The sequence below is a fragment of the Cimex lectularius genome, unplaced genomic scaffold, assembly GCF_000648675.2.
Source record: "Cimex lectularius strain Harlan isolate CLEC.00 unplaced genomic scaffold, Clec_2.1 scaffold288, whole genome shotgun sequence".
NCBI classification, from domain to species: domain Eukaryota; kingdom Metazoa; phylum Arthropoda; class Insecta; order Hemiptera; family Cimicidae; genus Cimex; species Cimex lectularius.
Genome location: NW_019392933.1, coordinates 338,953 through 354,638, shown reverse-complemented (window position 1 = coordinate 354,638; position 15,686 = coordinate 338,953). Strand labels below are relative to the sequence as shown.

The window sequence follows — 15,686 nt, the reverse complement described above, 5'->3', positions numbered from 1 at the left end:
TGATTACGGGCAACATCTTCCATCTGAACTTGTGGAAAAATTTCCAAAGAATCAAGAGTCAATAAAAATGATCCTTAGTCTTTCAGGGGGTAAAAAAATATGTTTGTTACCTGAACAAAAACATTAACAAATCTTTTTCCTTTCCGTTTCACTCAAAGAAAATATTATTATCCAAATATCACACAGTATCCCTTAGAGAGATGTATTTAATTGACACATAAATTCAATATTACAGGCAGTTGAGCACTATCTTCTAAAAATAATATAATAAAAGAGAGAGAAGAAATAAAGAAATTGGTAACACAATTTATAAAATAATGGTCACATACAACTGTTTATTGAGACATAATATGTAGATTGATCATTACATTTGGCTTTCCAGTAAAAAGAAAAATATTCAATTAAAAAAGTGCCATTTCGAACTCAAAAAACAAAGATGTGTTTAAATTATTTTAATTTTTATATGTATACTTTTTGTCACACTAAAAGGAAATACTTAAATTTTAAAAGAAAGCTGAAAATTAAGAAGCAAAGCGATTCTACGGCTTACTAAGAGTACGACGCAAGACTTACTTATGGGATTTGCTTTGAGTATTGATCATACCTTTTTAAAAATAACGAATTCCTTAACATAATAGTGAGAAAAAATGAAAACAAATTGTCATAAAATATACTAAAACCAAAATATTAGTATTAACATAGTAATTCTGTAACAAACCTAGGGTTAAAAAATGTGGTCACCAATTAAAAAAGTATACCAAGATGAGCTTGGAAAAAAAAACATTGTTTTTTTTTCTTGTTCTTTTCTTTTTTAATATATTTATAATCGTTAATTATAATATGCCTAAACTCTACCCCCATAACATGCTTAACATTTCATGAAAGTAATAAAAAAATATTAAACAAAATTTTATAAATTTTTTCTTTGCTTTTAAGCTAGTTTTAAAAATATGTTTTTAATTTTTTATTTCATAAAAAATGGAAAAAAAAATTTAAACTAGATAACATAAAAACATTAAAAAATGCAAGTTAACAGTAACTTCTTGCGCCAGCCAACTTAAATTAAACAAACAAAAAATAATAATAAAAAAGAACTGGAAATAAAATTTCATGGTGCTTAGAAGATAAAAATTAATCTACAACTGTATTCTACAAAGAAGAAAATGTAAATATATCAAAACGGATAAAATGGTTCAAAATGTTAACGAGAACCAAAGCCAGTAACCAATTTGTTTAACAATAAGGCAGCAATAACGATAACAGTTGCTTTTGAAAAAGGGCATGAAAACCTGATTTTTTTTTACTTTTAATTTTTTCATTTTTTTTTTAGTTGTTTCGCCCCCCTAAAATTGATGTGATACTCCAGAACTAAGGGGGTGGGTCAACACTGAGACATAAAAAGGTGTTTTCTTGCTCAAGGAGGGGGAATGTTCGCAATACTTGTAGCTCTAATCACAAAAGTTTAAAGTTCATTTACAATAAACAATATATCAAGACTCAAAAGTAAAATATAATTTTGTACATCTACGAATAAATAGGTTTTTAATTTTTTTTTCTTTTATATAAACCATATTATCTTTTTTTTTTTTTAAGATTACAGTTACAAATAAGTTCAGAAGCCAAACGCTCGGTCCACAGGGTAATGTACACAGCTGCTGAACAAAGAAACGTTGTACAAATACTATTGTAGGTATCCTTTTTTTCCTCATCTTCTCTCATATAATTTAATTTTTTTTTTTTTTTTTTGACAAATTCATATTTAGATCGAAAGAAAACTGAATGCATTACCAAAAAACAAAAATCTGAATTTCTCAAAATTTCAACTGGAAATTAGATGACTAAAAAAATATATAACAAAAACAAAACAAACAAGTTTTTGTCGTCTTCGCTAAGTCCCTGACTTGCTCATTTAAATATTTATATATTTATAAGCATATGTATAATTCAATTATACATATGGTTGATAAATATATACATATTGTTATTGAACGTTCACAGATTTAACACACAAAAAGTTAAGTCACAGCCTAACTCCAGCTGCCGTAAGAGTCCTGGTACCACTGTTGGTCTCCTGTAGAGCTATAGGCACCTCCGTTCATTCCGTATGTATTTCCTAGAGGCTGTTGTGCAAGAGGTTGGTTTCCCCAGCTGCTCTGATAGCGACGCTTAGTTTCCCCCTGGTTCTGGTTGCCCCCATCCAATTTACGCTTACCTACAAAATCGGATTTGTATATTTGTACAAATAAAACACTAGTGAAATTTTAATAAGAATTTTAATTATGTATAAAAAAATGAGAATAATGTAATTATAAAAAAAGATGACTTAAAGGAAGAGAATATGTTAATGAAATTAGCAAAAGAAGAAAAATTAATGTCTAAGCAATAAGATAGTTTAAGTTTCTGGCTGAGAGTCTTCAAAAACTTGGCGATAGGATGAGCATGACCTACAACATGGAGAGGAAACTAATGAACTAAGACTAATACAAACTTACGAGCTAGCAAAGATCTAAAATCCGGATTCGGAAGAACAGCTACAGAAGGAAAAGGGCATGGGGGATGGAATAGAGGATCGTGTGACGGATGTAGTTAAGTACGAGAAATTTGGAAATCACCTGGTAAACTTTGCTTGGCGCGTTGAGAGCCACGGGCGGGCTGATGGTTGTGGGGGTGGCCACGATGAGGTGCGCCTTGAGTTCCCGCCCCCCGCTGTGGTTGCTGAACTCTGCTGGTGTTGCTGCTGACCCCCAGCGCCCCCACCCCACGACCCTGGGGCCCACCTGCTCGCCCACGACCCACTGTTCCACGCCCACGCCCACCCTACAACATCAACCGTCATGTTAGTTATACAAAAAAAAGAACAAAAATATCAAATTTTGAATACAATTTTTGACCTGTCAAGGAGCAGCAATAATTTTTTTTTATCTAAATGGTAAACTTACAATTTTGATTCTGTAAATTTTGTGTTAATGTTGAAGCGTGCTAATTTAGAAATATAACCACATTACTTTTTTTTATTTAAATCCATGAAAAGTAATTTTGTTGATGTCAACAACCTGACAAAGGAAACAAACAGGGTAAAATAACCCAATTTCTGTTCAGCTCTCACATTGCTAATTATGCTTTCTGTTTGTAAATTAAACCAAGTAGACTGTTCTTCGTGAAAATTCTCATTTCTTCTAAGCAACCTCTATGTAGCATTAGCTAGTCAGTACATACATGTACGTACTTCTTATTTTAACTTTAAAAATAACAGTACTCGTTTTCATTATCGCAAATAATCTCTTTTTCTAATTACAATACTGATCCTTTTTTTCATTTCTTCTTCTCTTCTTCCATGTTACAACATAAATTCTAGACAATCTCTTCAACCTAAACCTATCTACCTCTGGATTAAAATATCAATTCTAAAATAATGCTAACAGTCAAACTCCTTTAGCTTAAAACTAAAAAAGTTCCGAATGACTAAAATTCTATATAAAAAAATGATGTGAAACATTCTAAAAATGAACTATGAAGAGATTAATGCCAAAATAATTGTAACATCGAAGAGGATACAATTAAACTAAGGGACAGAAAACTTTTAATTTTCTTTTCGTCACTGTCTAATAAGTGAAATTGATCAACAAAATCTTAAAATATATTTGACTAACATTCTAACTGAACGGTAGGCAATTGTAATTGTAATTGAAATTGAAAATTGAATGTTTTCTAGCAAAAGTAAACTGTTGAGCGTAATACTCAATAAAAGACTCATCCATAATCAACCTAAACATTTACATCGCCTACTAGAGCATGTTGCCTACTCTCAAGATTTTATCCGAAAAGGCGAGGTAGATTGTAATAAGAAAATGTTTATTGGTTACTTTACATAAACAGATTCTTTTTATTTATATAAAATAATTCTCATGAGTTGCAGCATGAAAATTTTATGATTATCTCAAAAAAAATCCCATACATTACAATGTTGGTTGTGAATACAATGTTTTTCCCAACTTTTTAATGGAAACTTGGTCAAAACGATAATGTAAATTTAGGACAGAAAAAATATCAGGGAAAATGAAAATTTTTTGCGAAGAATAAACTATATGAACCCTTTTTACAATGTATTAAATAAATTTTGATTTAACATATCAAGAAATTTTGTTTTTACATCTTTTATTATGTATACAACCAAAAAGCACCATGTTAAATTTGGACCACTTTTTAATTTTACAGGGTGAACCAAAACATGTTTCAATTAGCAACAGAACCTTAGTGAGCAGGAAGTTGTTTGAAAGTACCATTTATGGACAGTTATTTTCCTTTATGAATTTTAATATAAAATTAGCACAAGTCAATTTGAAATAAAATATTTCACTGTTTACGGCTGAATAGTATTGCTGCAACTTACAGGGTTACAAGTTTTTCCAAATAAAAAATAAAATTTGGCACTACATAAAAAATTTTGAGTCGGCATTTTCATTAAATTTGACTTTTGATTTGTCTATTGACATCGTAAATTAAAAGCCAGTTGCCATTTGTACAAACACTGTCAAAAATTTATTTTTGAAAAAAAAAATAAATAAACAGTGCATAATAAAACAAGCAACAAAACAAGAAAAAAATCTACGCAGACGAATAATTTAATATAAAGTTGATAACAAACCTGGGTCCCAGAATTCAGGCCCGTACTGGCTGCTCCTCTCTCCATAACGCCCTCCATGATACCCTAGTAGTTCAAATTATCACCAATGATTAAAAGCTTTTTTTTAATATAGAAACAGAAAATAAAAATAAATTTATGACAGAAAAACAATTTTAAAAAAATTAAAAAACAAATAGCAACTGGGGCTTTTCATGCCAACTCAAAATAGTAGCTAGAGTTAAATAAATTTTGTCCTTTTTTGGTTTAATATTAATTTTACAACGAAATAGTATTGAGAAAGCCAAGAATGTGATTTTTTTTAAACAACATAATAAAATACATTTCTGACTTTCTATAATTTTGATGAATTATAAACAAAAACAAAACTATACACAAATGAATAGCAGATAGCAGGGTTATCCAAATATAAAAGCAAAGGTTGTGGTAAAGCTTTACAATATTAATATTAGGATTCTGGGAATCCAAGCAACTACAAAACTGCCTAAAAGCGAAGCACATTGGTTTATTAAAAAGCATAAATTAATAGTCACTACTTGCGCAACAATAATAAAGCATGACAAATTAAGCAAAGAAAATAGAATAAGCGATAGATTTAAAGCGTTAATAATAACAAAACAAATTGTTCGCCCAAAAATAAATAAGTATAACAAAACAAAAAACATATAATAAACACACAAAATAAATAAAATAAACATGGTTTTACATATACAAATGCCATTAACATATTTTAATCAAAAATATGTCATCCGTCTGTTGAAACTCCTGCCATGATTTTTAAAATATAACTGAAAAAAAAACTAAAAATATAAAAGAAAAAAATATATAAAAATAATAGTAGGGAGAACGATTTCTTCTAGTTAGTGTTTAAAAACGTCCTCTTAAAAACAAAATCATAAATCATAATTATAAGCTAGTGCTTTGAGAAAGTTAGTGTTGTTGCAGTTATGGGGGGGGGGGTCAAAGGCAATGCACACAGACGAAGCCTTGTGGGCGGGATCTCCGCCTCTTGCTATTGGATAACCCTGCAACTAGAAGGGCGGCGAGGAAACACAACAGCAAAATATTAAAATAAAATCTGAAAAAGTATCACAAGGCATCATATCTGAGCCAACAGAGGCAGCAAAACAAGGAGGCAGTTGAAACAATGTTAATAAAAGGTTGGGTGAAGTGTGCAAACCCACAACCAAAAGAGGTATATAATATACAATGATGATAGAAAAGAGATTTTTTTAAAATAAGAATAAACTTTTTCCTTTCAATAATTGTTTTTTCAAAACTCTGCTTTTCGTGATGTTCAATGCCTATGAGTTGGATCATCAGGTTTCAAAAAAATAAATCCTGCCAATATTCCGCTTTTCCCGGCGTTGCTGACTCAGATATGATTATTAAAATGTATTTGGTAATAGGCACGCTCGACCCAAATGTATTTTCTTCAATTTTTATGAAATGAAAAATGTGCCACAGACCAAACACATCATGAAGGATAAAAGAAAAAGGAGGCCTTTTTTTAAATATCTTGGGACACTTTTTGTTAAAAACCCACCGGCTGCGGCTGCCTTGCCCTTCCACGGGCCGGAGGTATTGCTGGAGTATAATCGTAATAGTAATCCTCATAACGATAATAGTCATCATAATATGGGTCACTGTAGCCGCCTCGATAATCCCCATAACCGTAATAGTCATAATCGTAATCTATAAAAACATAACACATCAAAATACCTAGCATTTTTAATTTATTACCGTTATATTTCTCCACTAGTTTTCTCTAAAATGCAACAATAAAGTTCTGAGGCAAAAAGAAAAAAACCAGTTTTGGTCTTGGCTTGGACTTAAATTCCATTTCACAAGTAAACTGAGTCTGTTAAACAATTAAATTGTCTTTCAAATATGAAACGAAACACATTAGTTACAAAATCGATTGAATTTGCCTCTTTCAAAATGAAAAAAAAAGTTCCCAAAATTGCAATGTATTATATCCTTGAAAAATCTCTTTAAAAAAAATATATTGTCTACTTGTGGTAAATTAGATAAACCGTAACATCCTTCTGATTAACATGGATGTCTTCAAGCAGCTCAGGTTCAAAATGTACCAAAAATGTTAAGAATTCAGTAAGTGTTTCAAGATATTTTGTTTTAACCTCAGAGCTTTATTGTAAACACTGAGTCTAAATTGAATTTCTATCTATTTACAGGAAAAAATGACTACTTATAATTTTGTCTTTTCTTTCAAATAAGTGCATGCCGGGAAAAGATTAACAATTTGGATAACTATTTCTTTCTAATTATATTTTAGTTACTTAAAACTTGAAAGGAAAAGGTAAATAAAGGGTCAATAAGGATCATTTTAGTATCCCTCCACACGTTGAAATAGAAATACCTTTGGCAATGTACAAACCAAAAAAGTGACACAAGATTGATTTTTTTTTTAAGCAAGAAAGAACACTTACCTTGTCGGTCATCAAAGCTGCCATAAACTTATAAATTTCAATTCTTTCTCTAGATAACTATTTTGGCAAATAAACAAGGGAAATGAAATGGAAATTGGTTAATGTAAAAAGACAACTGAACAATTTGGAAATAACATTAGACAATATTTTTTGGGCTCACATGTAAAGTTTTTGATTTTTTTCTACATGCGATGAAAATGAAAATATGTATAAAACAAATAGGCGTCGATATTTGGTAATTATTTGCTGATACTTGCAAAAATCGTGCATACATTTTTTAAAGCTTAAAAATCTTATTAAAGAGTATTAACCCTCACCAACCATTTTCTAATTTAAAACAAACCGAAATAATTTGTTTCAAATACTACTCTTTTATTAAAGAAATCTTTCAACCTTATCACCCATCAAAATTCCCTTACTTGCCTACTTCATAAAAACATTAATTAACATGTTAAAAATTGGCATGCAATTATTTTGAATAAATTTTGTTTGTATACAAAACTTTCAATAAATAATTTGTTGTAACATCACTTAGGTTATTGAGTGAATGAGCTGTATATTGGACTGTTTGTTAGATGAAAGCTGAAGCTTTGAGGATTTCATGCTTAATTTTGTTTTGTTTTCTGACCGAATCATTAATGAACCTTCAGAATACTCAATATCCTGTATGAAACTAGACTTACCATAGTCCCCACGTCCCATGGACCGCATGGTGCTAGAAGAACCTCGTGGCATCGGCCCACCCCTGGGCAACGGGGCCATCATGCTTGGATGCTGTGGAGAGAACCTGAAAAAACAAATCGGCTCCTTTTCACCAGTGATAAATACGAACAATTGAAGACTGTGGAATAGTCTTGGATTATATGCAAATTGTGTAAGGTAACAATTTGGGAAACTTTTCTTTATTCACACAAGGTAATAAATAAAAATGGGTCAGACAGATCCTTTTGTCTTTAAAACTTGAATAATGTAATCTTTAACATGAAAAATGTTCGCATAATTAACAGAAGATTGAAGTTCAATTTTATTTTTTCCTAATATGACATACCCTCCTCCTCGCAACTGCATCATTTGCATCATTCGGCGTTCCCTAGCTCTTAAGATCTCTTCTTTTTTCTTTTTATCTGATGGTGGCTTGGCTAGAGAAACTTCAATACTTGACCCACCCATGTCCTTTCCATTTAGTTCATCCATAGCCTTTTATGCAAATTACAGTGAATATCAATATTAAATTGACGTGTTATAAGGTTTAAGGACTTAAGGGTACTTACGTTGACTGCGTGATCTCTTTCATCAAAGTGAATGAATGCGTAATCCTTAATTTTCTTAACTCTATCAACTTTACCAAAAACTTCAAAGGCCTCTTTGAGCTTCTCCTCTGAGCATTCTTGAGTAAGGTTCCTAACATAGAGCACCTTGACCTATTTGGAAGATTTCACACAAAATTATAAGGGTTTGTAATTAAAAGATGTTTTTAGGAGCTAAATAGCCAATTTTGCATTAGATTAATTACAAACTTTAGCCATGGTTTCTGAATCCGGTTCCTCTTGAGGGTCGGCCCAGTCCACAATTATATCACAGCCCCAGACTTTGACACGTCCAGTCCCAAGCCTCCTTTTAGCAAGAGATGCCGCCTTGTGGGATTCATACTCCAAAAAGCAAAATCCCCTGTTTTTCTTTTTATCGTCCGGAGAGCTATAGATGATTACTTCTGTCAATCCAGCTAAAGACGACAAAATTGTTTAAGAGAAGGTGTAAATTTCATTAGACCTGTTTCTTTTCAGTTTTTCGTTTTTATACATAGAGTACAAAAAAAAAATTAAAAATTAAGCCCACCCACCCCTTCATTTACCGTGGAATATTTTATTAATTTCAAAAGGGCAACAGAGTGAAATAAGCAGCAGAGTTAAAGCTTTATTTGTATATATAAAATCATGCTTTCCTAATTTAAAAAATTGCTTTAAAAATAAATAAAAATTGGCAAAAAGCATACCTTTTTTAAATTTAATTCATGAAGTTAATATAAATAACATTAATATAGCAACTACAACTACTTACAAATTCCAAAGCCAACCCAGCAGTTTTATTGCTTTTTTAATTTCAATAAGGAACAATTATGGTAGAACACCGAAATTAACAAACACCACTTCATTTTATTAGATCATTTACAGTGTGTTAAACAAAAATTTAAGTATTAGATGATTGATAAAAAATATTAGTAAATAACGTGTGTTTGAGTAAACATTAATTTGTACATTTACATTACAACAAATAAATAAAATAAACATGCGTTTCATTTGAGTATGAGGTTCGGACATTTTTTCATAATTACCACCCCAACATGCGATTTGGACTATTAAAATTTTGTAAATTAAGCAAAATAAAAAAAAATTAATCTGCCGTTGTAAGAAGAGATAAATAAAACATGGAACATAAATAGGGGGAGGCATTCCAACTTACGTGCATGTTTTGAAAATTCCTCAAAAAGATCATCCCTGTCACGGTTCTTTGGTATATTCCCAACAAATAAGCGGTGATTGTTATAAGAAACGGTTACACCAATCTTTTTCCCTTTTCGAATTTCGTAATCATTGAGCTGCAATAAGAACGTGGAAGGGAAAAACGCCAATTAAAAAAACGAAAAGGCACGAGGAGGGGTGTATGCCTCTTGCCAACTGACGGTCGGGGGTGGGGGGAGCTCGCTTTTACACTAACTTGATGACAGATTTAAAAAAGAAAAGAAAAAAAAAACGAAAGAAAAGAAAAACCAGCAAGGAAAGCCCTGACAAAGCCTTCATTGCTGCATTGGTTATGTGTACTCAGCAACAACTTTACCTGTTAATTTACTAAATTCTTCCATGATCTCCTCTTTGCCTTTGGACTTTGGTATGTTCCCAACGAAAAGTCGCAGATTCGGTACACTAATGTTAACTTTCAGGTGCTTGCCGGGTTTGATTTCGTGATTATCGAGCTGTGGATTTAGAAAAAAAAACATGCCAAAAAGTCAAAACAAAAATATTAAAAAAATCTAGATTTTGTAAAGAAAATGTTTTTCGGAAATCTTTTTTTTTTTAAATCATATTAAATTTAAATGTTATTCTAAGACTTTATTTTTTTCAATTACTTTATTTTACTCTATATATTTAAAAACATCGCAACAAAACCGGGCTCTTATCCCTGAAACACACACCTACTAAAAACTGTTAAAGGTAAAAAATAATCAAAATCAAAATCATTACTAACTACTCTCTCAATTGTAAATACTTATAATGTACAAATAACGGTCTACAAAGCACAACTCAAGGATTGTAAGATGAGGGAGTTGAGAACTCTAGACTCGAACAATTTGCTCAATGAGCAAAGAGGAGGCCTAGGATTCTTTTTAATTGTTCTTTTATCACGCTACTTGTTAAATTATCTTACCTTTCTTTCACCTCCACCAATATAAGAATAAAAATCCAAATTATTTATAAGTTATGAAATTAAAATAATAAAATTAATATATCGTACACTCTACAATGAATAAAAGAAAACCTCCACAATATCATGCACAGTTGTTGACAGATAAAAGAATGGCTATATCTGAAATACACCATAAAAAAAAATAAAATAAAAAACCCTAAGATTTACTATTAACAAAAAGGTAGTGTAAAACTAGCCTAAGAAGTCAGAAAAGCCATTCTGTACACTGCTTTGGGTACACATACCAATGGTAGTGAATGAAACATAAGACTGAAGCTATTTCAATCGCTGATTTAATAATGATTACTGTGTTTTTCTTTCAAGTCAACTGGGCTAATTCGAATACAAAAATGCAGGAAGGCATACACAAAATTTTTTAAACAAAAACAAATAATAGAATAGATAAGGAAAACAAGACTGTGTCTTATGTGGAATGAAGTCAGGATATAAGAAATGATTATTTACAAATGTGTTGAAATTTAGAAAAGTTTAACACTTACATCTTTAGTCGCCTGCTGGGCTTCTTCTTTAGTCGTGTAAGTAATAAAAGCATAACCTCTGTTAGTTCCAGTCATAGGATCCATCATTAGCCTTAAATCCCATATTTTGCCACTCTTTTCAAATAATAAGATTAATTCGTCTTCAAACATATCTTTAGGAATTTTACCACAAAATACCTATAAATAGCGATTTTTCCCGTTTAAATCCTGACTGTTTTAATAACTAAATACCTTAATTTCTATTCATATTTCAATTATAGCGGTTTTCATTCTCACTTCACAGCCAGGGCCTGGTGGAGGCCCATCCCAGTTCGGTGGCGGGCCACCATATTTCCTTTGGCCGGTCGTCACGTCTAACGTGTAGCCAGTCCTTTCAAGAATCGCCTGAAAAATATTCCATTATTGGCAGTTTTATCACAACCAAACTTTTTAAAAAATTGAAAATTTCCTATATGGCATAGTTAAAAACTTAAAAAACTCAAGGTATAAGAAAGGTAAATTAATAATTTTTAATATTTACCTTGATTTTATCCTCGTCAGGGCCTTTGGCAGGAGTGGATGCAGGAGTGGTATTGCCAGCAGACCCCGGTCCAGCAGTACCACCACCCCTGCTCTTCTGCCTGTACGTTTTCATGACCCCACATAGATAAGCTGATTTGTTGGAAACGTGTTCTAAATTGGATTCTAAAAATTGGGTCAACACATTGACAGCACCTTCAACTGGGAACTCTTTTAGAGCGTCGAGAGCGCGTTCATCAAGGTCGGCATGCGCTAATTTTCCTATTGGGGAAATCAAAATTTTTAAGTTATAAAACTCACTAGTAGAAAAAAGAAAATAAAAGGACGATAAATTCTACAAACCTGATCTATAAATTTCGTCCAATTTTGATGCTACTTTTACATCCAGTCCATAAGCAATTAGTTTTGGATAGTCTTCTGTTTTTTCGACACTGTCATCATCTGTTGCTGAATTTTCATTTTTTATTGTCACTTCCCCGTTACCTTCTGCCATGGCTAAACAAAATAAAATTAAAGATATAATGATTAGAAATTATAAAACAAATGATGTAATGTTAGGGATAAAAAAAAGCTTGCTACTAAGACTAAACGGCCTATCAACTACCAAAAATGGCCACCTTTCTAATGTGCACAACCAAAAATTATCATTAAAATAAAAATAATAATTTCTGATTAAACCTTGAATTGCAATAGATTTTAAAAAGATTTAAAGATTTATTCAAAGTACACTTAAACTTAAAAAACGTCTACCATATCAACACCAAATGTTCAGGATGCTCTTGAATTTTAAATAAAAAATAATTTATACTTCCTTATTTATACTTTAAAAAAATAATTTTAAGGCCTAGCTTGATCATCTTCAATCATCAAAATCTGCCTATTATTGCTGGTAATTCTCCTACCCTAGATTACTTCTAAACTACTATTAGTCTATATTTTATAAAAGCCCAACCACCAAAACAACAGCATAAAAACAAAGCCAGTGAGAACAGGCAGACCAGGATGATATAAGAGTATTAAGCTACTGCACCTACCAGATCATCACCAAAAATAACTTAAATATAACAAACATTTTTATTTTAAAAAATACAGGCCAAGTCAAATGAATATCAATTCAACATACTAAAATTTTGGACATTCTGGCAAACTTTTAGCTTACGTTGAATGTTTGATTTGATTATTTCTTGTTAAAATACAAAAATAAATAGAAAGCATATATTATTTGACATAAAACATACATGATGTATGGGTAACTTATGAGAAACCTAAGATTTGCAAAATGCGACGGTCTGTAACAAAATGTACCAAAAAAGATTGGAAAATTGTATGACAAGTTTTTTTTTTTTTTTTTTAATTCATGCTGAATTGGCATTGGTCTATTTGAGTAGTTCAACAAACCCCCGAGTAAAGATAGGTTCAGCATGAGTTCACCTACTCGCAGACGAACACCTACATCAACAAAAGTATTTCTAGCGAGATTTCCTCATATGGTCTGCTCAGTAATGAACTTAAAAAAAAAATTTATTTGAACATAGTTCACATACTTAGTCTACAAATAAAGAGGACCGACAATAACAAAGACTGACAGGAACATTTAAAAAAATTAATATGCCAAAAGCCCCGACACACTCCAACCTCATGACTAAAGAGGCTTGACTTAACCCACAGACACACTGAAGATGGTGAGAAGATGAAACAACCGACACACTCCAACCCCATGGCCTTAAAAAAGAGTCTTAACATATACAGACACACTGAAGATGGTGGAAAACAAAATACGTGTGATAAATCAACCCAGCAAAGATAGGCATACCGTAATGATCATTAATGATCAAATTGAAAAAATATTTGTAACAAATAAAAAAAAACACTGAAACTTTATAGACATGCCTATTTATTGCACTCGTATGTTAACACTGGTGAAATTATAACAAAATATTTGTCAAATTTGACAATGTAGTAAAAAAAATTCAAATGGTTAGTAGAAATTTAAGATAACTAAAACCACACCGAATGCAAATTAAGCGATAGGACAAAAAGAATTCAAGACTTGTAACTTTGCCAATTTACAAGTGCTCATACTTCTCAGCCAATACTTCAAATTATAAAAAAACCGATTCTACGACAGATAAAATTTACTTTTAAATTCACTTTACTTTTAACTGGATTTACTTTTAAATATCATTTTCTTTTTTAAATATGAATGTTTATAAGCCTAATTCTTTTATAAAAAAATAAATTGATGTAACAGCTGTTGGTTAGATTTAAGCTGTGTGTTTTACAAGGTTTATCTTTTTAGATTTTATAATAGGTGTTTTACGCTGTTTATTATGTAGGACTTTAAATATAACAGTTTAGAAAGGATTAGAAAGTTTTGATGGGGTTTCAAAATAGGCCTTAAATAATTGTTTTATTTTAATTTTTTGGGGGATACACTTAAGTGTTAAAATGTTAAAGGAAAGTAAAAGTGAAGTTTAAGACAAAGGGAAAGGATTTTTGGGGGGAGGAGGCAACAAGTGTTACTCCAATATGGCAAGTCAAAGCAGGTAGAAATCCGCTTTATCTTCTCTTTTTTAATTGCAAATAAAAGAAAATGTGTGCGAGAGAGGAAAGGAGGTAGAGAGAGAAGAAAAAAGGAGAATTGGAAGTTTTGAAAGTAAAAAAAAAAAAGAAAGTTAAACGGTCTCTATGAAAATCGCGTGTTAGAACGCCTGACATTTAAATTTTACTTTCCAGTAGAATTTAAAACGGAGGAAAATCGAGAAAATGTCTTTCCTCCGTCGTAGAAATAAAACAGTTATAAATAAAACTTAAAATAAAGCCATATAACCTAATCACAAACAATAAAAAAAATGTGTAACCTCTTAACAAGTCCGAATTATCTCCAGGCGGATTTAAATAAGAAAAAGATTCGAAACCGAGGTCGGCCCGATTCTCCTCAGACATCTTCATTTGATAAAATCCAGAGAAAAGTCGAGAAAATAGTGTGGACGGCTCGAAAGTAAGGAGAGACGAGAAATTAAGGTTAAGGGCCGAGGGACTGGGAAAGGCGCTGGAAACAAGTATTAATAAGAAAAACAAAGGAAGATCAGGCCGAGGGGAAAAAATGGGATAACTAAATAGTCGTTTTGATATCGGAATACAAAAAACTGTCGATTCGTGCGTCGGTGAAAAGGTGTAGCGGGGCCGGTCAGGGGAAAAACGGGAAAACCGGCCGGCTTTGAAAACGCCAGTTGGAAACGAGTGAAAACGTCTCGAAACGTCGTTACTTACGTGTTATTAGGCCATAAAATTCAGTTGGAAACGAGCGAGGCGGTCGGGGAGCGTCGGATGTCCGGAAACGCGGACACAAGGCGGCTGAGACGGTGAGTCGTCGGCAGGGAGTGAAAAATGCACCGAGTGCGAAATGGCGGCCGTCTCGACTCGCGACCTCAACCTCGGCTCGACGTGATCCCGTAATTCCTTAGAGACCGACGCGCAATAATAATCTCGATTCTCGAGCGCGGCGCCATTGACGAACCCTCTCTCCTCTCTTGATCCTTCTCAATCATTCTCTCTCACTCACTCTTTCTCTCTCCCTCTAGAAACGGGTCCGCTGCGCTTTTGAACGGCTTTTTCCGACCCACATTCCCGCGCAGCAAAACCGATCCGCGACAAATGGAAAACGGGGAAATTCGAGGGGACAGACGCTGCCGCCTCCGCCACGGACCCGCCCCCTAAAAAAATCGCAATAAATTTATTCATCCCGCAAAATTTTAAACGAGCTTTTGCATACGCAAATATATAGAGTACACCACTGCAATCTTGCCATCTGTGGCTTGGACAAGCCAGACAATTTGCAAAAACCCAAGTAGAAACTTCTAATTTATATATTTTTGTTCCCAATATAAATGAAATGTTATAAATAAATTTAAATGAAAGATTCAGACGTCCTGCAAAATTTGCATCTAGCATGTAAAGTACAGCACTGCAGTCTTGCCATCTGACATTGCCAACTTCGATATTTTCCAAAAACCCAAATAGAAAGTTTAATTTATTGGGTTTTCTTCGAAAACATAAATGAAATATTATGGTATGTAATATTAACAACCGAAATAACCCATCGCCAGTAGA

At 32.3% G+C, this 15,686-nt stretch overlaps 1 protein-coding gene across 15 annotated transcripts in view; it reads right to left on the bottom strand.

Moving 5' to 3' along the window:
* Nucleotides 1–517: 517 nt before the first annotated feature.
* The window catches only part of LOC106673236 (heterogeneous nuclear ribonucleoprotein Q), a 30,760-nt gene continuing 15,591 nt past the window's right edge, over nucleotides 518–15,686 (bottom strand). For 3 of the 15 annotated variants that reach the window (XM_014405263.2, XM_014405265.2, XM_024229392.1), the window contains 13 exons: nucleotides 11,916–12,068; nucleotides 11,575–11,834; nucleotides 11,331–11,438; nucleotides 11,055–11,231; nucleotides 9,928–10,063; nucleotides 8,610–8,815; nucleotides 8,364–8,513; nucleotides 8,141–8,289; nucleotides 7,776–7,879; nucleotides 6,189–6,337; nucleotides 4,646–4,708; nucleotides 2,613–2,817; nucleotides 518–2,212 (listed from right to left, as the gene is read on the bottom strand). In XM_014405263.2, the coding sequence (XP_014260749.1) occupies nucleotides 2,028–2,212; nucleotides 2,613–2,817; nucleotides 4,646–4,708; nucleotides 6,189–6,337; nucleotides 7,776–7,879; nucleotides 8,141–8,289; nucleotides 8,364–8,513; nucleotides 8,610–8,815; nucleotides 9,928–10,063; nucleotides 11,055–11,231; nucleotides 11,331–11,438; nucleotides 11,575–11,834; nucleotides 11,916–12,066 (2,043 nt within the window). In that variant the 5' untranslated portion in view covers nucleotides 12,067–12,068 and the 3' untranslated portion in view covers nucleotides 518–2,027. Of the gene's footprint in view, nucleotides 2,213–2,254; nucleotides 2,445–2,612; nucleotides 2,818–4,645; nucleotides 4,709–6,188; nucleotides 6,338–7,775; nucleotides 7,880–8,140; nucleotides 8,290–8,363; nucleotides 8,514–8,609; nucleotides 8,816–9,552; nucleotides 9,689–9,927; nucleotides 10,064–11,054; nucleotides 11,232–11,330; nucleotides 11,439–11,574; nucleotides 11,835–11,915; nucleotides 12,069–14,434; nucleotides 14,646–14,846; nucleotides 15,115–15,686 lie in introns of those variants that run through there. The other 12 variants (XM_014405266.2, XM_014405261.2, XM_014405262.2 and 9 more) reach the window with 12 other exon arrangements.